The 19,689-nt window shown below is 51.5% G+C and overlaps 3 protein-coding genes across 10 annotated transcripts; 1 reads left to right on the top strand and 2 right to left on the bottom strand.

Moving 5' to 3' along the window:
* Window positions 1-218: 218 nt before the first annotated feature.
* IL11RA (interleukin 11 receptor subunit alpha) lies at window positions 219-16,389 on the top strand. Of its 6 annotated transcripts, XR_008291129.1 has the most exons (15): window positions 221-348; window positions 3,280-3,379; window positions 3,696-3,756; window positions 4,482-4,651; window positions 4,788-4,902; window positions 5,296-5,328; window positions 5,413-5,579; window positions 6,254-6,417; window positions 7,213-7,354; window positions 7,621-7,740; window positions 7,853-7,949; window positions 8,202-8,284; window positions 11,892-11,985; window positions 15,104-15,333; window positions 16,044-16,183. XR_008291129.1 is itself a non-coding variant. In XM_015072967.3 (14 exons), the coding sequence occupies exons 2-14, from the start codon at window positions 3,280-3,282 to the stop codon at window positions 16,201-16,203; spliced, it is 1,506 nt and encodes a 501-aa protein (XP_014928453.1). In that variant the 5' UTR covers window positions 220-348; the 3' UTR covers window positions 16,204-16,389. The 6 variants fall into 6 exon arrangements, 5 of the variants coding, with proteins under 5 accessions (XP_014928467.1, XP_014928453.1, XP_014928476.1 ...); XM_015072967.3 differs by lacking the exon at window positions 15,104-15,333 and having other exon boundaries at window positions 220-348; window positions 16,044-16,389; XM_015072974.3 differs by lacking the exons at window positions 221-348; window positions 15,104-15,333 and adding an exon at window positions 1,956-2,084 and having other exon boundaries at window positions 16,044-16,389.
* Window positions 9,309-11,037, bottom strand: CCL27 (C-C motif chemokine ligand 27). Its single transcript, XM_015073026.3, has 3 exons — window positions 9,950-11,037; window positions 9,674-9,806; window positions 9,309-9,475 (listed from the first exon to the last, which is right to left on the bottom strand). The coding sequence occupies exons 1-3, from the start codon at window positions 10,017-10,019 to the stop codon at window positions 9,331-9,333; spliced, it is 348 nt and encodes a 115-aa protein (XP_014928512.1). The 5' UTR covers window positions 10,020-11,037; the 3' UTR covers window positions 9,309-9,330.
* Window positions 12,876-13,976, bottom strand: LOC106975699 (uncharacterized). Of its 3 annotated transcripts, none has more exons than XM_027039351.2 (4): window positions 13,889-13,976; window positions 13,448-13,515; window positions 13,159-13,218; window positions 12,876-13,038 (listed from the first exon to the last, which is right to left on the bottom strand). In XM_027039351.2, exons 2-4 carry the CDS (start codon window positions 13,492-13,494, stop codon window positions 12,882-12,884), a joined length of 264 nt encoding a protein of 87 aa, XP_026895152.1. In that variant the 5' UTR covers window positions 13,495-13,515; window positions 13,889-13,976; the 3' UTR covers window positions 12,876-12,881. The 3 variants fall into 3 exon arrangements, with proteins under 3 accessions (XP_026895152.1, XP_026895151.1, XP_026895154.1); XM_027039350.2 differs by having other exon boundaries at window positions 13,814-13,903; XM_027039353.2 differs by lacking the exon at window positions 13,889-13,976 and adding an exon at window positions 13,593-13,807.
* Window positions 16,390-19,689: the final 3,300 nt, after the last annotated feature.

Here is a 19,689-nt window from a genome sequence, read left to right as displayed (position 1 = left end):
GAGCCACTGAACTTGAGGTTTTGTTTTTGGACTGATGGAAGGAAGAGGGGCCTGAAAACTTCCAGTCCTGCGGTCCCAGGACAGGACTCTAGGCAAGGACCTAGGAATCTAACTCCAGACTCCGTCTCTCTCAGTCCCGGACGGGACAGGAAGTGTCCGGCAGAGGTGGGGTGGCGGTGATTGGCAGTTGGAGGCTCCAATGGGCCCAGACCCTCCCCCTTTTCACCCTTGTCCTTCCATTGGTGCCTGGGTGGAGCCGCCCCCACTGCGGGGGCCCCGGGGCGAGAGGGAGTAGAGGCCGGGGCAGAGGGCGAGGGCGGAGGGCGCTGGCGGCGGAGGCCGCAGAAGGTGAGGCCTGGTGGGGCCGGCGGGAGTATTGGAGGAAGCCTTGCCAGGAGAAGGCGGGGCAGGGTAGTGTACGATCTGAAGGGCCTGGAGTGATTGACCGACTGTCAGTGTGTGTGTGTGTGTGTGTGTGTGTGTGTGTGTGTCTCGATGTCAGTGTGTGGACCTGTAACTGAGTGTCACTTGGTGCAACTGGCAGTTAATATGACTGCGTGTGTCAGTGTGCGTGTGGTTGAGTCTGCATGTGGCTGTGCAAGTGTGGGATTATGTGTTCTGTCAATGTGCAGTTTTTGGGTTGTGTGTTTGTGTGAGAGGGCCTGTGACCACATGGGGAATGTATTTTGGGAAGGTCTCTGTGGGATTTAAGACTGTCTGCCAGTGTGAGAGTCGGGGGCTGGGTTTGTGTGTACCATTGTGTGACTTCAGCAGTAGCAGAGCAAGAGTGAGAGTTGTACTATGAGTGTGTCCTGTGTCCTCTGTTAGACTAGAAGTGGAGCTCTGTTGTACTTGGGGACCAACTTCAATAGTCAGTGGGACTGACCTTTCTATTTTAATGTCCAGAAAAGACAGACTCACCCCAACACACTTGGCTTCCCTTCCTTTCTGTGCTCTAGAGTCCCTGTCATTGGTCTACTGCTCCTTATTTTCTGTTTCCCTCAGTTTCCTTATATGTCTTTTTCTCTCCCTACTACTGCTTTCCTAGAGCTGTCATTTTCTGTGTCTCCTCACAGTTTTGTCTCCCCTGGTATCTCTGTATATCTGCTTTTTAGTTCTGCTTCTCGTGTCCTGTGCATCTCTGTGCCCCTATGCCTGACTTCCCTGTTCACCTTTGTCTTTTTGGCTACGTGGGGGCCTGGGGCAGTGATGAGATGTGGGATTTGCCATACTAAGAGCTCCCTAGAAGAGGGGACTCAAACCATGATGAAGATTTGCTTTTAGGGAGTGCTGTGACCCCATTGAAGGGGCAGAGTGCTAAGTATCTGTGTATCTATGTGAGGGTATGAGTCTGAGTGACAATGAGTGTATCCATGTGACTGTGAGTGGCTGTATCTGAGAGTGTGTGTCTGAGGGTAAGTGTGGGTCTTATGTATCTGGCACCAAGGGACCAAAGGCATTTCCTGGTGCTGGGGCCCAAAGAGTGGAGGGGGAGGTGAGAAATGGCTGGAACGTCCCGGGGCGGAGGAACTGGACTCTGGATTTTCTTTATATCCCCCAACCTGGGGCCTCCTTTCCCCTCAAAAAACAGCTAACTATGCCCTAAGGAAATATTTACTGGAGAGTGAAAAGAGTGGGGCATGAATCTCTGATTTTTCATTTGGTTATGTCCACATGTGTTCAAGGGAGTGTCTTTTTATTGATTGTGTCTATTAAGTCCACACATGAATGTGGCTGGGTGAAAACATAGGGAATCTCTCCCTGACAGGGATATAAGCAGCCCTCCTTTCCCTCTTGCTGGCCCTGGCTGTGCCTGTGGCTTCATTTCCAGACTGGGGGGAGGCCTCTTCCCTTCCCAGGGCCTCGGGTGGGAGGGGGGTGAAAGGAGAGGAGGGAGGAGGAGAGAGGGAGGTGGGGGCCTAGCTCAGGGCGGCTGAGCTCTAGGGCCCAGAGGGGCGGGGGGAGGGAAAGGGAAGGAGGGGATGATTCTGGGGTCCCAGAACTGAGTGGAGCTGAGACGGGTGCTGTAGCTGGTGGGAGGAAGTCCTGGAGGCCATGGACACTCAACCACTGGGATCACCGAGGTAGGGCGGGGCTGCGTAGGGTAAATGTTCTCTGGGTGGGGGGTGGGGGAGTGGGTAGGGGTGAGCCACTAGACACATTCAGACAGACACATGGAGGCCCTTACTCTGCTCTACTTGAGAGGGATCTGTGCTCTTCCTCTCCTGGAGCCCTTGCCTGCCTGGGCCCTCTCTGTTTCTGCTTCTTCTCCTGTCCGCATGGCCACTTCCCCACTGCCTTTCTCATCCTGCCCTTCTCACATCCAGAATCCCTCTCTCCTAGCACCCCCACCTCCATATACACATGGTTGCTTACTCCCTCTGCCCTTCTACTTCCCTGCTGCCCAAGCCCATCCCTTGCCTCACTGAGCCCCTACCACCTCCCAGTCCTGATTTCTGAGCATCTCCTGGTTCTGTAGCCTCCACTCCAGGCCCCTTTCCCTGCAGGCTCCTAGCTCCTCTCAGCCTCCTCTCCCCTTCCCGACACCCTGTCTCCATCTCCTGGCTCTTCGCCCGCCCCCAGCCTCTGGCAGCAGCCAAGGCATCTGGATCTGCTTAACTCTGCAGTCTCAGCCTGCACCCTCGCCCCATCCAGCCTCACAGGCTCAAGACCAACAAGATTCCAGAGTCAGGCCCAGATGAGTGGTCCAAGGAGCCAGGCCCAGGAGAGAAGAGGCCTGGCAGCCAGAGCAGGGCTAGGCCTCATGGTAGGAGTACAGAGTGGACTCGACCTACCATGACAGCCCTCCACCCAAGGGTGATGAAGGCTGTCTCAGGTCAGTCAGAGGCAAAGACTAGTCCTGGGCCAGGTGGGGGTAGACACTGGAATTCCCAACAGCTGGGTTGGAGGAGTTAACGGGAGTGACTGCGCTGGTGCCAGCACTTGGTGCCAGGGGTGGGTGCCAAGAGTGGTGTGTGTGTGGGGGGACTGCTGGCACAGTCTGTCGCCTCCGGCTTTTGTTCTGGGCCCTAGGCCCAGCACTGAGATGGAGGGTGTGAGGGTGTGTGTGTGTGTGTGTGTGTGCGTGCATGCACACGCAGCACTGGGTATATGGTGGAAAGGAGACTTAGATCAGATCCCCTAATGTTTTCTGATATCCTTACCCAATTTGGTACCTTAGTTTTCTTCCTAGAACATCACAGTTTAGAAGAGGAAGAGGCAGGCTTTAGCCTCCAATCTGGGAATGGGGGATTGCTGACCCTACCTCTCTCCCCATAGATGAGCAGCAGCTGCTCAGGGCTGAGCAGGGTCCTGGTGGCCGTGGCTATAGCCCTGGTGTCCACCTCCTCCCCCTGCCCCCAGGCCTGGGGCCCCCCAGGTGAGAAGAATCCTGCTATATGACTCTAACTCCGACTTGTGACTTGCCACCCTCACTGTGGGCCCTTTCCATGCTTAGTCTATGACTCCCCAACCCCTGACATGAAACCTGGCAACATTCCCTCTCTACCCTGTCTTCTGACATTTGTCTCCAGATTATAACATGATGCTTTGACCCAATGACACTCCCCCCCCCCCCCCCACACACACAGGGCTTAAAAGTCTGCCCCCTTACCCCATTGTGCTCACTGAGTGGGGGCTGGGATGGGAGAGAGGGAAAGGAAGAAAGAGCCTCTCCTCAGATGTACCCTCCACAGGGGTCCAGTATGGGCAGCCTGGCAGGTCCATGACACTGTGTTGCCCTGGAGTGACTTCTGGGTAAGTGCCCCATCTGCCTATTGGGCTGATACTCATGACCCTTTCTTACTCTGTCCAGTCCTCATGTCCCTCCCATCCTTGCCCCCTGTGTCTATAATTCTCACCTCTCTAGCTATCCTAATCCTCAAACCATCCTTATTCAACAGAAAATTTCAACCAACATGTATTGAGCACCTGCCAAGTCCCTGGTCTATTTTAGGCTCTGGGATCCAGCAGAGCACAAGCCTGGCAAGAAGCCTGCCCTTGCAGAGGTTACATTCTAGTAGGGCAGATGGACAATAAGCAAATAAGTATGGTACTTGCCAGGTACTAGTACCTGCAGGGCAGAAAATCAAAAGAAAGTGATGTGGAAGAGATAACTGATAACTGATTGGTTACTTTTTATTGGTAATCAGGGAAGGCTACTCTGAGGAGGTAATACTGAAGCTAATTTCTGAAGGTCAGGAAAGAGGCAGAGGGAACAGCTAGTGCAAATGCCCTGAGGTGTGAATGAGCTCAATACTCTTGAACAGAAAGAACACAAGTGTGACTGGATTGTGGTGGGTGAAGGGGAGAGAGAGAGGATCTGAAGAAGGAAAGGAAGGCAAGGGCTAGATCACCAGGGGCTTTGTAAGCCAGCAAAAGGACTCTGGTTTTTATTGGAAGCACAGTGAGAAGCCGATGGAGAGCTGTGGCATGGCTTACACTTTAAATCTTCCCTCTATCATACATCATCTCACCCCCAGGGCCCCGGTGTCCTGGTTTCGGGATGGGGAGACAAGGCTGCTCCAAGGACCTGACTCTGGGCTAGGGCATGAACTGGTCTTGGCCCAGGCAGACAGCACTGATGAAGGCACCTACATCTGCCGGACCCTGGATGGTGCACTTAAGGGCATTGTGACCCTACAACTGGGCTGTGAGTTGGGGAGAGAGTATTGGGTGGCAGTGATGAGATAAGGGGCTCTTGGAGGGAGTCCAGGACCTGAGTAAGCCCTTTGGGATGGGGAGGACCTGGGGACTTCTCAGATTCTGGTTGTACCCTCTGCCTCTAGACCCCCCAGCCCGCCCTGTTGTCTCCTGCCAAGCAGCTGACTATGAGAACTTCTCCTGCACTTGGAGCCCCAGTCAGGTCAGCGGTTTACCCACCCGCTACCTCACCTCCTACAGGTGTGTGCATGATTGGGTGTGTGTGTCTATACATTTTTTTTAATGTTTATTTTGAGAGAGAGAGAGAGAGAGAGAGAGAGAGAGAGAGAGAGAGAGAGAGCATGCACACAAGTGGGAAAGGAGCGGAGGGGGAGAGAGAGAGAGAGAGAATCTCACTGTCAGTGTGGAGCCAGACATGGGTCTTGATCTCATGACTATGAGATCATGACTTGCGCTGAAATCAAGAGTCAGATGCTTAAATGACTGAGCCACAAGCGCCCCTGTGCCTATACATTTGGGCATGCAGGCACAACGTGGGTATGGGGGGCAGTGAGGGAGATCTTGAGGAAGGCCTTAGAGAGAGGGAGGATCCTCTTTTCCTTCCTGAACTCAGATGGCACCCTTCCCTGCCAGGAAGAAGACAGTACCAGGAGCTGATGGCCAGAGGTAGGACATAACAGGGAGGCTGGGGGCTCCAGCTAGGTCCCGCAGTGAGCCTTTCCAAGCTCAAGATCACAATCTCCCTCCTAGGATGAGTCCATCCACAGGGCCCTGGCCATGCCCACAGGATCCCCCAGGGGCTTCCCGCTGTGTAGTCCATGGGGCAGAATTCTGGAGCCAGTACCGAATCAATGTGACTGAGGTGAACCCCCTAGGGGCCAGTACACGCCTGCTGGATGTGAGCTTGCAGAGCATCTGTGAGTACTCATTCCTACTGCTTCCTCAGATCCCCACCTCAGAGACCCCAAATGGACTCCAGAGTACAGATAGTCCAACACAGAACCTCCCACTGTCAGAGTACCCAAATACTTCCTTCCTGACATAGACCCCATTTTAACATACAGATAGCCCCCATGGAGACTAAAAAGCCAAAGAGATCAGAGCCCAGCAGGCAGAGTTACTTCAGTCTCTAGAGGCTGCTGCCACTATCCCTCCTGGCTTCCTAACCCCAGAATTGCCTCTTTGCTTCTAGCCCTGTGTTGAAGGACACCATGTCTCATGTCCTCCCTGCCTGGTGTAAGCCCTTGCTGGTCTCTCTTTCCTATTGATCTGTGTGTGGGAGGGGGGAACTAAAGCTCTAGCTGAAATTTAGGCTAATTAATTTTCTTCCTTGAATAGAAAGCAAAATCACTCTTTAATTCACTAAACAAACACTTCAAAAACCTGTCCCTAGATCTCAGCTCATTTTATAATAGGGATGACAGACAAGTCCTGAGCCCAATGGATGGTCAAACTTAAGATTTCCCCATACCCCTTGGAAGTGCCTCCCTCAGGTACCTTTAGGCATGCACCCACCTTCCCTTCGGAGGTAGTGGGGAGAAGGGACGGGTACCTGCTGCCTGTCCTGACTTTGTGTCTCCACTCCCCTCAGTGCGCCCTGACCCACCTCAGGGGCTTCGAGTAGAGTCGGTACCTGGCTACCCCCGCCGCCTGCATGCCAGCTGGACATACCCGGCCTCCTGGCCCCGCCAGCCCCACTTTCTGCTCAAGTTCCGACTGCAGTACCGTCCAGCGCAGCATCCAGCCTGGTCCACGGTGAGACCTGGAGTATGTCCCAATCTGGGGCTATAGGTTCTGCCTCTGGTTTCATGTTCCTGGTTATTCTTCATTACTTTCTGGCACACTAGCAGGTCACTGAAGTCCTGTAACCTCCCCCCATATAGTGCTGTCCATGGGCCAGCCTTTGTGCTGGGTGCTTGGGTTGGAGCAGGGCCTGACAGGCCTAGCCTCTGCCCTGGGGGGCTGTAACTCTAACATAAACCCATCCGTGGGAAGACAGGAGTGGCTTTTTACAAATAACTTTTCTAGGAAAAGGAGTGCCTTCCACCCAGAGGCACAACCTCATACAAACATTCATACACCCAGATGAAGATAATAGTGAATTCCCACCTCTGGAGATGTTAAAGATTGGCTAGCATCAAGTCAGGGGAGCAGCTGCCTCAGATAATAACCAATATTTATGGAGCACTGTCTGCTCGCCAGGCACCATACTACACATTTTACATGCATTATCTTGTTCAGGTTTATTCACCTCTACTTTACAAATGAAGAAACCGAGGCACAGAGCAGCCCAAGTAATATAGCAAAGATTTGAAACCTGGCAGTCTGATGACACAGCCTGTCTACATAACCACTATGTACTTTTGTCTTTCAAACACTAGGTGTAGACCTGACACCACCAGCCACCCCACATGAGGCCAGATGGCTCCAGCAGTCTGACAGGGACAGGACTGGGAGGAAGGGGTGCTGTTTGCTAACTGAGTCTGGAAGGCAGGTAGTCTTGGCACTTACAACCTGGATAATGGGCCAAGGAACCATCTTCATTCCCAGGTGGAGCCAGCTGGATTGGAGGAAGTGATCACGGATGCTGTGGCTGGGCTGCCCCATGCTGTACGAGTCAGTGCCCGGGACTTTCTGGATGCTGGCACCTGGAGTGCCTGGAGCCCCGAGGCCTGGGGGACTCCAAGCATTGGTGAGAGACTGAGCCCCTGAGCCCAGGGCATGGGTGGAGAGCTGGCCCCACAGTCTCTGTCAGCTGGACGGGTTTTCGGGTCTATGGTCTTCTTCGCTTCAGCTTGGGTTGCCTGCGGCCCCACCCTCGCTTAAGCTCTGCCCCTCAGCTTCCACCTCTGTTAGGTCCCCAGAAGCTGGCTCTCCCCTTTCAGCTTCCACCTCCTGGGTACCCTCCCCTGCTCTTCCTTGTGTGGGCAATTCTTCTCAGGTCTCCCCTCCCTTCAGGGCCCCTGCCAAAGGAGATACCAGCTGGGGGCCAGCCACACAAGCAGCTGGAGGAGGAGCCTCAGGCAGACTGCCCCGCTTCCCCCAGGCCCTCCCTCTTGCCAGATCCACGGCCACTTGGTGAGCTTGGGCAGGTAAACCAAGGTTGTAGAGGACAGGAAAGCCCCAGAGAGAAAGGATTTGGTTAGGCAGCCTCACTCTCACAGTGGCATGTGACCCTCCCCTCCCCCAGACCACAGGGACCCCCTGGAGCAGGTAGCGGTGCTGGCATCTTTGGGAATATTCTCTTTCCTCGGACTGGCGGCTGGGGCCCTGGCACTGGGGCTCTGGTAAGTAACTGCCATTGGCTCTCAAATTCTGATCCCACACAGATGCTCTAATACCCACAGACCAAACCCATTCCCACCCTTCATGATTTCCCACTGAAAAATTTATGATTCTGGAATGATTCCCCTACTCCCTCCAACCCCCAACTTCATTATTTTCACTGATTTTTCTCCTGACCCTTTACTAATACACTGTTTTGGAGGAGACAGATGCCCCACCATTGTCAGGGAGACAGCTGCCTTTTTATGCTCTAGGCTGAGACTGAGACCAGATGGTAAGGATGGACCCCAAAAGCCTGGGTTCTTGGCTCCAGTGATTCCAGTGGACAAACTTCCAGGTGAGTAGGACCTCTAGGAGATTTGGACCTGGAGATGTGTGCCCTCATTTTGAGTGTCTGGATTAAGAGCCAGATGCTCTAGTCATTGTAAGAGTGTTGGAAATCAGAGTTGGGTCACCTCATTCTTCTGTCTGAGCTCAGGAATGGAACTTTCATTCTTGAGTCCTTGGGCTCAGAATGCAGTCTCTTCCTTCTCTTACACAGTATTGGGGATCCTAGATGGGCCCCTTATTTTCAGGGTGTTAAGCTCAGAGTTGGACATCTATCCTGATTCTTGGGGTATCTTGGATCAGAGCTGGGTCCTCTCCCTTATTCTTAATGTACCTGGGCCTAGAACTAGTTATACTCCCTCATCTTTAGGGTATTGGGGTTCAATCAGAGCTGGGCACCCCTATTCATTCTTGAAGTGTTGGGCTCAGAGCTGGGTCTCTTCCTTCATTCTCAGGGTGTCTGGGCCAAGATCCAGTCCTATTATCTCCCTTGATTTGCCTCCTGCTTCTTCTAGGAGCCCCAAACCTGTAGATGACCCAGGAGGGCTTCAGCTGATTCCACCTATAACTCTGTCTTGCTGGTGTGGATGGACAGACAGATAAAACCCAGGCAGGATAGATCCCCATGGAAGCAGGGGGGCAGGGAGTGGCCTCAGCTGGAAGTTCTGTTTGGAGCCCATTTCTATGAGACTCTGTGTTCCCAACCTGCCAGCTGGAAGTGTCCAGACGTCTGATTTCATCTCAGAGTTGGAGGTCTACCAGAGTAATGTGTGTAGATGAGTACGTTTGTGTCCATGTGTGCCCATGTGTATGTGAGGTAGGGAATGTGTGTTCTCTAAATTTATGCATGTAGGTGCCTGGGGAGTATGTGTGGGTCCTTGGCTCTTGACCTTGCCCCTGGAGGGGTTTGTGAAGATGTGAATAAAGAGAATGAAGAGGTTCTTCTGTTTATTGACATGTCACCCAGCTTCAGATTCAGGGCTCACAGGAGAACGCATAGAACTTGGAGACCACAGTCAGAGACTATTATCCAATGATGCTTTATTATTTTGGCTATTAGGGCCCCTGGTCCATTTTCCCTATCAGCTCCAAATTCAGGTTAGGCAGAATACCCTGGAATCTCCTCCCTTGGCGCTCAAACCACCGAGCTAGGCTGCGGTTCTGAGGATGGATGCAGACACTGCGTCGAGACAAGTGAAGCCTGGGAAAGGAAAGGTGCAAAGCCATAGTCATAGCTTGGAGATGACATTAGGGTCCAGGGGTTAGGGCAAAGGCTAAATGAAAACCTGAGTCAGCATCAGAATTAGCAACTGGGGCTGGGGCTGGGGTTGGGGTCAGCATCAGGTTGGGACTGAGGTCAGAGTCAGGGGTCAATATGAGGGGCAGGGTCAGAGCTCACACGAAGGCCTGGAGGTGACAGTCCCCATCAGCTTCCTGCAGTTCCACCCGGATGACTTTCCTTAGTAGCTTGTTCGAGAGTGGCTGGCGGTAGAGCTGAGTACAGCAGGTAATGCTGGGTGACAGTAGCAGTGCTAGGGGACAATGGGGCCATGTGTTCAGAGGACTCCTGACCCCAAACCCTTCTATCAGACAGCTGGAGGATGGACTTCCTGGGTCCCTTTCCCTCCACCCCATTTACCCAAATCCCTGGCCTTCTAGACCCCCAAGCACTCACCTGCTCCAGGGTCTGGGGTCAGCAGCAGCAGTAGCAGAAGGAGGCTGCTTGTGGGTGAGGGCCCCTTCATGCTGCTCAGCTTGGATACTTCTCTCTTCTCCTCCTCCCCTACCTTTTATCTGGGTGCCTTTTACCTGGGGCACCAGGTGAGTCAGAGGCAGGTGAAGATGTATTGCTCATCCTGTGACATTCCTGAGCCCTAATTGCCACAGACCCCTTCCTCTTCTAGGGCTGCCATTTCCCATGGCTTCTAAGCCCTGGACAGAGAAGCTGGAGAGAGGGGTACTGCATGATGTGAAGGCTGATGACACAGTGGCCAAGTAAGGGCAGCTAAGGATCCACGGTGGTATCCAATGATGGACATTCATACTCATATACCCATAGTCACATTCATAGCCACACCTCAATCACTCAGTCAACCTCACATGGTCAGACAACCAAGGACAGAATCATATAGCCCCAGTTGGCCTCAAAGTCCCACTCCCACACAGTTGTGTCTTCACAATCATCCAGTCACACAATCATATGAACACACACAAATTCTGATAGGGGAATTTTGGGTGGGGTGGGAGCAGAGGGCAGGCCAGCACCAACTTGCCTTCATCTTCCCCTCTATATACTTCCTGTCCTAGCCTGCCTGTCTTATCAGGAGAAATTGATGAGAATGGGTCCCTAAAGCAAGTCCTTCTGGCTGAGGATGAGTCTTGGCTGGAACAGTTACATCCAGAGTGAGAAGCCGGGACAAGGCCCTTTTTGGTACTGGGGTACCTTGGGGATGATGAAGTAGGGGCTGCTTTTCCCAGGGAGATGAGACAGGGAGGAAGGATGGGGTGGAAAGATGAAAGAAGGTAAAGTTCTTTGGTGCCAGGTTGCTGATGTCAAACAGGGAAAAGACCCAAGAAATCTTACCTTCCTGTTTTTGCCTAGTCCTATCCCAGAAATGCCAGCCTCTTGCCAGGAGGGGTGCCTGGGGTTTCCAGAATCAGTCTCTGGTTTATGCAGACATCAGACTCAAGAGCTCAATGAGCTTTCTTTTGTTCTATTCAAATTCCAGCCAGGCCCTGCTCCCCAGCCAGGTCCTGTAATACCACCCCTGCCCCAACCCAGGCCCCAACCCTTACTCTCTGCATCCCATCCTCTTGCTAAAGCCCCAACCTCTCATCTCCTCCCTGTCTCTTCTCTCCTATCCTATAACCAGCCCTAATTCCCTTTTTCCCCTCACCCTCTAAAACAAAAGTTCTCCTCCTCTTCTTGTGCTTTCAAGGAAGCTGGGAACTGCCTATGGTGGGGGCAAGTTGCTAAGTTTAGTGCCCCTGGCACCTTGAAGAATTTCCCACTCCTGGTCTGGGGATTTCAACCCTCAAGTCTTGCTCTGTATTCGAAACATAAACTGAGTCATAACCCAGTAATCCAGACTTTATCTGGTTGTTGCAGGGGTGCCTTGTGCAGCCTTCTGCTCTGTGGCCAGCTATCCTCTATGGGGCAGGCCTTCTCTTGGGATAGGGACCCAAACCTATCCTGGGCATCTTTCTGCTGCAGGGTTGCTGAAACAATCAGGAGGGACCATCAGTTCCAAGAGTAGGAACTAGTCCCCCTCCCATGCTGAACAATTCAAGTTTCTCCTCTCTTCTGTCCAGGGTGAGGCTTGAAGGTCTTTCCCTGGAGTTTGTCTTGTGAATACTCAGGAATTCTGATAGTGTCCTGGTGAGGTGTAGGCCCTGGGCTTGACAGGGTACTCCACTTTTGACAGGGTTCTTGATGTAGACATTGTGAGGAAATGGCTCAAGAGTCTGGGTCTGTTCTTGAAGGTGGCCACAACCCAGAGGTCACTCATCTTGAACTGATAGTACCAGAGGCCTTAGGGTCTCTCTCCCACCCTCCAGTCCGGACATGTATCCCAGAGCTCAGGTGCAGCTCTTGAGGTGCCATTGTTTTATTACAGATCTCCATCAGCTGGCTGTCTGCCATATACTTTGTGGTCTTTTCTGGACCAATCGGTCCAGACACCTGGGAAGGCAAGAAATGAGTTCTTTTGGGTATGTACCCATTTCTCCCCTTTGGCTTCTCCAAAGATAGGGCCAAGTGGTTTCCCCAGCCATAAGCTGCTGTGGCAGGGGCAGCTCCAGGCTAAAAGTTAGCTTTGCCCTCATCCATACACTGGGCTGTCTCTTTAACTTAATCTTCTGGTACCTTTTCTGATGCTGGAACCAGTCCCTAACAGAAGCAGGCCCACCAGGAGGCCCTCACACTCAGCACTTTAGGACCTAGAGGGTCTCAGGTTAACTAGATGACAAGATAGAAAGGGGTGACAGGGAGCAGTGGCCTTTGAGTTCTAGGGACACAGCAAGAACTGTTAGGTAAGCTGATGCCAAGTATCTTTAAACCCGGGAAAAGACTGGAGGAGCCAAAAGTTGGGTTATTAACTGTAAGAAAGATCTCCAACAGTCCCAAGTAATTCCCCTGTGGCAGGTTGAGGGAGTCAGCCTCTAAGAATCTTCCCCTCCCCTCCCTGCCTACTTCCTACAACCCTATGCTTAAAATATTTTAGATTCACTCTCAGACAAAGAAGATGCTTCAGACACCTGGCAAAGTCCTTTCTAGGAGGGAAGTGGAACACATCTATGTGGGGATACGGGTGGGAGAAAAGACCAGGACAGGACTATTTAGTTCTCTGCATATAGGCTACTTACAGGGAGGGGTGGGGGGTGGGGGGTGGGGGGTGGGGAGGTTAGGTGGCGGAGGGCAGTTAAAGACAGTAATGGGAGGCCTGATACTGATGAGGGATCCTTAGGAATAACGGGGGCCTGGATATGGAAGGGCACCCAATCGGAGGGAGGCCCTGTCAGTAACGAGAAGCAGGCGTGTAGAGGGGCTCCCAGACCGAATGGCGGCAGCGGCGGCAGAGTCAGGAGGGCAGCACGGTGACTTCGGTTTAAATCTTTAATGCACCGGCTGGCTGGGCAGTGGCGGCGGGGGTGCGGCGAGGAAGGCCGCGACCCGAGCGCTGGGGGGCAGGGCCCAGTCCGCTTGACAGACAGCTCATCAGGCCTCGCAGAGGCTCCAACTTCTGCTCCCGCGGATGCGCCGAGCTGCAGGGCAACCCGACACTGGCATAAGGCAAGGAGGGGACTCCCAGATTACCCCCATCCGTCCCCCGAGGCTGAGCCTCGTATGCCCGGGGTGGGTCCGCGGCGTCGCAGCCCCCTCACCTCCTGTCCCTCCGCCACATGCGCAGCCAGGGGAAAAAGTAGAAGCAACCCCAGTAGATCCTGCGGAGAGAAGGCAGAGCCGGCCGGGGGGGCGGGGCTGACCCCACAGACTCTGCGGTTTAGACGCCTCGCCCCTCTCTAGGAAGGCTCCGCCCCGCCCTTTAGAGGCGGTTCCCTTCGCAGCCCACGCCCCTTGAGGGGCCCCACGCCTCCCGCCCGCAGAGAACTCGCGCCCTCCCCCACCCCGGAGCGGCTAGGTTCCTCCTCCGCAGAACCCGCCTCCACTCACTCCTCCTCCGCCTCCAGCGCCACCTCGTATCTCCTCAATCCCGACATGTCCTGGGCTCCGAACGTCTCCTGGGGAGCAGCATGATTGGGTCAAGCATTCTCCAACCCCATGTCCCCCTCTCTGTCATTCTCAGGACCCGTCTGACCTGTTCTCAGGTAATCTGAGGCAGGTGCCCCCCGGAAGCCTCAATTGCCACATCGGGATAGGGTGGGGGATTGAAAAATTGGGAGGCACCAGACGTTAAGGAATTAGGAGGTCGGTCACCTCGGGGATCTGGGACATTTAGGGGATCAGGGAGAAAGGCTTTGCGGTCATGGACCTGGGATATTCGGGGCCCTGGGTGAGGATTTCGGGGGTGGGGATCACCTGGAGGGGGGCTGAGGGGTCGGCGCAGCCTAAACTCCCGCCCTCCTTGGCTCCACCCCGGAAACAGACCGTTACCGTTACGTCATAGGGACTCCGTCGCGCACCAGGGGTGGGGCTTGCCTATTACCCGGAAGGAGCGAAGTCAGGGCATTCCTTCAACGGAGGCGGAGTCAAAGTGACACACTGGAGGTGGAGCCAGGGTCTATCTATCCTAAGGGGGCGGAATCGGGCCTTATTACTAGGATGTGGAGCACAGGACATTCTTTTACAGGGATAGAGTCAGATTTTGTAGCTCTCTCCCTGGAGACCAGGGAGCAAGAAAAGAGCTTTGGGACGCAATCCAGTACTGTTTTCCCAATCCTCTCTCCTCTTTCTTTGGCTTCTGCCCTGCCACTTGTCTTTCTTGTCTGCCTTATTCCACTTGTATGACCCGGGTCTGAGGAGGAATAGGTCTCCAGAGAGGGCCCAGCCTAGATGGAGCAGGCTGCGGGAGTACTTGTGTGAGTGGCCTCGTTAATGGTCAGAAGGTTACAGCCCTTCCTCTCTGAGCTGAAAGCTATCTTCCTGTGATTTTTGTTCCTACTGTCATTCAATTCAGCAAATTTATCATGCTATGAATGGGTATACAGCAGTAGAGAATACAGATTATTACAGTACACAGCACACTGGATGGAGGCAACAGAGGGTGCTGCAGTAGAGTCCAGAAAGAGCAATTAATCCATTATGAAACGTTGGACATAGCTGCCCCAGTTGGTCTGGGGATGGAGGAAGGGAGCCTTCTAGCTGGACTGTAAGGCAGAGAGTGACCAGAAATAAGTGAAGTGAAAGTTCCCTCAGGCTGAAGTGTGGAGAATGGAGACAACTACTCTCTCCCCTCATCCCACCTTCTTTCTCCCTGTCTCATACCTCTTTTCCTATGCTTGGGCCACAAGATGGCAGACAGATCCATGGGTACTAGTTGGGCTTTATTGGAAACATTACAGTCTGGGTGTGGAGGAGAAGCTGTGCTCCTGCCACACTCATCCCTGCTTACACTTAGACTCATATTCACACTGCAGGCCCTGTCCCAGCAGGGTCAGGTCTGGTGCAGAGTTGCCAGAAGGCTGGTCCTCTCTTCTGGTCCTTTGTTCCTCAGAGCCTCGATGATTCACGGGGCTCCCTCTGAGACTGTCATGGGTTAATGACTGTGGTACTTGTTCTAGGGGAAAGAGAGGCAGGGTCACGGGTGTCTTGGGCAGGGGCTCTGAGGGAGAAGGCAGGGCTAAGGGAGAGCTGGGCTTGCCTTTGCAGAGTTCTGCGATTTCCAGATGATGTGGTCCATCGAGGGCTGTTCTGGGGTGTACAGAGCTGGTGACCTCTCAGCACAGTGAACCTGGAATCAGAAGGAATGGAACAGCCCTGAAACCCAGCTTCCTGGCAGGCCCTGGTGTGAGGGGCAGAAACTGAGGACCATATCTGGGAACCTGTTTCAGGGGCTTCCTTGTGGGGAGGAGCTTGGCAAGGAGAAGGGGAGTAAGATGGTGAGTGGAGGCCCAGGTGATGGAGCAAGTGATTGGGAGAAGTAGAGACTGGTTACTCTTCACCCCCCACCCACAAGACAACAGCACCTTGTAGCCATTGTTGAGGAGGAGGTAGCAGCAAAAAGGCATCAAAAATGTTCCTGGGAATTGGTGTTGGTTCACCAAGAGAGTCCTCAGAGTTGTTGGCATCATTCAGAGCTGGGTGGGTGGGTGGGTGTAGGGGTTAGGGCTTGAGGGGCTTTAAGGTGGGAAGACCATAGTCCTGACTAGAATTCAGGATGCCTGTTTCCAGGGTCATAGCTTTAATGTTCCTCTCTTTCCCATCCATGTGCACTGTCCTTTTCTTCCTCTGGAAACCTAGGCTAAAGGAGATAGAGCCTCTAGAGAGAAGGGCAGCCAGAGTACTGACCCATGTAGGAATACTGGGGACACAGGCATATCTATATCACACAGGTGCACACATGGGACACAGGAACACTCACACTACACACGCCCATGTATAGATTGCACAGGAATATACACAATGCACAGGTAAACCCACAGTACACAAGGACACATAATCACAAGGACACACCCATTTGGCACATGTACACTGTCAGGTTCACAGACACACTTGGACCTGGGTGTTGACCTGAACTCACAGTCTCTTTCACAGATTCCCTGATCCCTCCTCTGCCCCTCATCTTACCATTTGCTTACTTACTTTCCAGGGGAGACCAAGAAATCAGTATGCTGAGAAGAGGAGAGGTGCTGTGCGGGGGGCCATGGAAGATGGATAGAGATGGACAAATGGGTAGAATTTTTGGGAGCAGCAAATGTGTGACTTGCAGGAATCCTTCTGCTTTGTGTGGAGCCTGTGTGAGACTGTGAGACTGGGTGGAAGAGAGTGAGTGGAAGAGTGAGAGTGAAGGTAAGGGAATCCACGGTGGTCCCGTGATGTGTGCGTGAGCCTGTGTGAGACTATAGTTATCTCTGGTTTATGGCCTCCTGAAGCTTTCTTTTTTTACATCCAGAAATTTTTTCCTTTCTGTTGTGTAATAAAGAATTTTGACTGCTCTTTGTTCCTGATTTCTGAAAGTTAGACTTTAAATCTTTGAATTTCCCGAGTAATAGGAGTGTCTTTGTTATTTATGAGTCCTGCTGATTGTCACACCTGAGTTTTTGCTAAGAGATGAGATGACTTAGGATCATCTGGGGGCTGGTCACCAGGAAGACTAACCATGTCACTGGAGAGCTGGAGCTTTGAGCCTGCACAACCTCTGGGAAGGGGAGGTGCGCTGGAGATTGAGTTCAGCCAGCAATGCAGTCACGCTTACATAATGAAATCTCAGTAAAAATTCTGGACACCAGGGGTTCCTGGGTGACTCGGTTGGGCACCTGACTCTTGATTTTGGCTCAGGTCATGATCTTGCGGTTTGTGAGTTCAAGCCCTGTGTTGGGCTCTGTGTGGATGGAGCAGAGCCTGCTTGGGATTCTTTCTCTCCTCTCTCTCTGTCCCTCCCCTGCTCTTACCTACATGAGCTCTCTCTCTCAAAATAAATGAATAAACACTTAAAAAACCACAAAACTCTGGACAGCAAAGCTCATAGAACTTCCTGGTTGGTGAACACACTAATATGCCAGGAGGGTGATGTGCCTTATGTGTCTTAGTGGGATTAGAGCATGAAGTTCTGCATTTGAGACCCTCTCAGACTGCCCTGTGTGTCTTTTCATTTGTCTGTTCCTGATTCATATCTTTTATAAAAACTAATTGTAAGTATAGCATGCCTGACTGTTATGAGTCATTCTAAGGAATTATTGAACCTGAGGGGTTATGGGAACTCCCTGGGCTTGTAGCCAGTTGGTCAGAAATGCAATTGGCCTGAGGACCCTACAAGTGGGGGCACAGATGTTGGGGACTGTGCCCTGAAACTTGTGGAATCTGACACTACCTCTGAGTGGTTAGTGTCTGAATTGAATTGGAATATATGAGTTGGTAGGATACCTTTATGCTACATATTTTATCCACTGTCTCTATCTGGAAGAACCTTTTTCCCTTTCATAACTCCTCAGTAGCCTCCCGGTCCCCATTTTCCATTCTTTATCTTTAGGTCTGAGAATCTTAGCAATCATCAGATTGGACAAGGCAAGGTGTGTGCAGGGTGTTTCACTGTCACCCTTTAGGGGAAGGTTTACAGTGTAATTTCCTTGGAGGCATTTGAACAATGAGTCTCAAGACTAGGAGTCAAGGCTTGGTTCCAGATTAGAGGTCAGAGTAAGGAGTGCCTCCTTCTTTCCTAGCCTTCTCCTCCTCCCCGCAGCTCTTTGTGGTTGTATACCTGGGGGTGGGAGGAGTGGGAAAAGTGGGACTCACCTGGTTCTTCATATTCCCTAGAACAATGACAAATGGCAGGGAAAGCTGGAGAAGGTCCCTTCCTGGGTTCACCAAGTCTCCCCGGGGCCCATCACAGTGCGTATGCATCTGTCATCTGAGACCTGGTCTTCCCTTGGACAAGCTTTGCTAATGCGAAAGATTTTTGGAAGCAGGTCTAATTCCTGTATCTCACATCTAAGGACTCTAGGGCTTCACTCTCCTGGCCCAGCCAACACTGACCCTTTCCCCAGTTGACCCATTTTCCTATGTGCCAAGCTGAGTCAGAGGAATAGCATGAGTGAAACATGGCCTAGAATACCCACTTCTACCACGCCTTCCCTGTCCTGGGAATTGAGAGAATTTCTGAGGAAAAGAGCTGGTCAGCTCACAGAGACAAGGAAACTAGAAATGAGGGAGAGGAGCAAGTGCTTTCCCCATCTGATGAGAGGCCCCAGAGACAGAGACCAAAGGGGGAGACCTCTCCTAAGAGACTAATTGTGGAGTGCTATTCTGTTTCCTTTTCCAGCCCTAGAGCATATGATGTAACAAACTTAACTGTGGGTACAATTTTTTATGCCTTCTCTATTATCCATCTATGTGTCCATATGTTCACCTATATTTGTCTCTTTATCAGTTTATTCTTCCTTCTTCCATCTTTCATTTATCTTTTTATATCTTCATTTCTATTCCCTCATGCATATGTTCAACCATTATAATTCAATCATCATTAATGCATCTATTCACCCATCTATTATGCTAATAATTCATATTTGTTGACACTGGAGTGCCAGGCACCATGCTAATTGTTTCATGACAAATCTATGAAGTAGAGTACTATGGGCTATGCTTTTGTTCATGTAGACACTTTTTATACTCTTCTTTTTCTTTTTTTTTCCCAAAGTAGGCTTTACACCCAGAGCAAAGCCCAGTGCAAGGCCTAATAACTCACAACCGTGAGATTAAGACCTGAGCTGATATCAAGAGTCAGATGCTCAACCAACTGAGGCACCCAGGCTCCCTGCTATACTCTTTTTTTATGTTTTCTTTAAGGAACTCCTCTCCCATCTCATGTGGTTTTGGTTGGTCTGTCAACCACAGTGCTCTGATCAGAGTACTCCACTTTCTGGCCACTCTAATATATTGAAGAACTGAGTATGTGTTATAACCACAGTTAGTTGGAGCTTTTCATGAGATTTGCTATTAGGAGAAAGAAGGCCTCTGTTTATTTATTTTTGTATTTTTAAGATTTAAAAGCAAAAATTTTTTTAAATTTACATCCAAATTAGTTAGCATACAGTGCAACAATGATTTCAGGGGTAGAGTCCTTAATGCCCCTTACCCATTTAGCCCATCCCCCCTCCCACAATCCCTCCAGTAACCCTCAGTTTATTCTCCATATTTAAGAGTCTCAGGTTTGTCCCCTCCCTGTTTTTTATTATTTTTGCTTCCCTTCCCTTGTGTTCATCTGTTCTGTGTCTTAAAGTCCTCATATGAGTGAAGTCATATGCTATTTGTGTTTCTCTGACTAATTTCATTTAGCATAATACCCTCTAGTTCCACCCATGTAATTTCAAATGGCAAGATTTCATTCTTTTTGATTGCTGAGTAATAATCCATTGTGTGTGTGTGTGTGTGTGTGTGTGTGTGTGTGTGTGTGTATACCACATCTTCTTTATTCATCCATCAATGGACATTTGGGCTCTTTCCATACTTTGGCTATTGTTGATAGTGCTGCTATAAACATTGGGGTGCATGTGCCCCTTCGAAACAACATCCCTGTATCCCGTGGATAAATGCCTAGTAGTGCAATTGCTGGGTCATAGGGTAGTTCGATTTTTAATTTTTTGAGGCACCTCCATACTGTTTTCCAAAGTGGCTGCCCCGGTTTGCATTCCCACCAGCAATGCAAAAGAGATTCTCTTTCTCCGCATCCTTGCCAACATCTGTTGTTGCCTGAGTTGTTAATGTTAGCCCTTCTGACAGGTGTAAGGTGGTATCTCATT

This window comes from Acinonyx jubatus, chromosome D4 (assembly GCF_027475565.1).
Source record: "Acinonyx jubatus isolate Ajub_Pintada_27869175 chromosome D4, VMU_Ajub_asm_v1.0, whole genome shotgun sequence".
In the NCBI taxonomy this organism is placed as follows: Eukaryota; Metazoa; Chordata; class Mammalia; order Carnivora; family Felidae; genus Acinonyx; species Acinonyx jubatus.
Note: the sequence above shows the minus strand (reverse complement) of the source record. Positions and strands in the feature narration are given on the sequence as shown.

Coding starts and splice junctions, on each gene's coding strand:
- LOC106975699 (XM_027039351.2), bottom strand. CDS start 13,494: ATGTCGGGATTGAGGAGATACGAGGTGGCGCTGGAGGCGGAGGAGGA. Junction 13,219..13,447: donor GCGCTGGAGGCGGAGGAGGA/GTGAGTGGAGGC, acceptor TTCTCTCCGCAG/GATCTACTGGGGTTGCTTCT. Junction 13,039..13,158: donor ATGTGGCGGAGGGACAGGAG/GTGAGGGGGCTG, acceptor GTTGCCCTGCAG/CTCGGCGCATCCGCGGGAGC.
- IL11RA (XM_015072967.3), top strand. CDS start 3,280: ATGAGCAGCAGCTGCTCAGGGCTGAGCAGGGTCCTGGTGGCCGTGGCT. Junction 4,652..4,787: donor TGTGACCCTACAACTGGGCT/GTGAGTTGGGGA, acceptor CTCTGCCTCTAG/ACCCCCCAGCCCGCCCTGTT. Junction 11,986..16,043: donor CAAGAAATGAGTTCTTTTGG/GTATGTACCCAT, acceptor CTTACTTTCCAG/GGGAGACCAAGAAATCAGTA.
- CCL27 (XM_015073026.3), bottom strand. CDS start 10,019: ATGAAGGGGCCCTCACCCACAAGCAGCCTCCTTCTGCTACTGCTGCTG. Junction 9,807..9,949: donor GACCCCAGACCCTGGAGCAG/GTGAGTGCTTGG, acceptor ATTGTCCCCTAG/CACTGCTACTGTCACCCAGC. Junction 9,476..9,673: donor TGTCACCTCCAGGCCTTCGT/GTGAGCTCTGAC, acceptor TTCCTTTCCCAG/GCTTCACTTGTCTCGACGCA.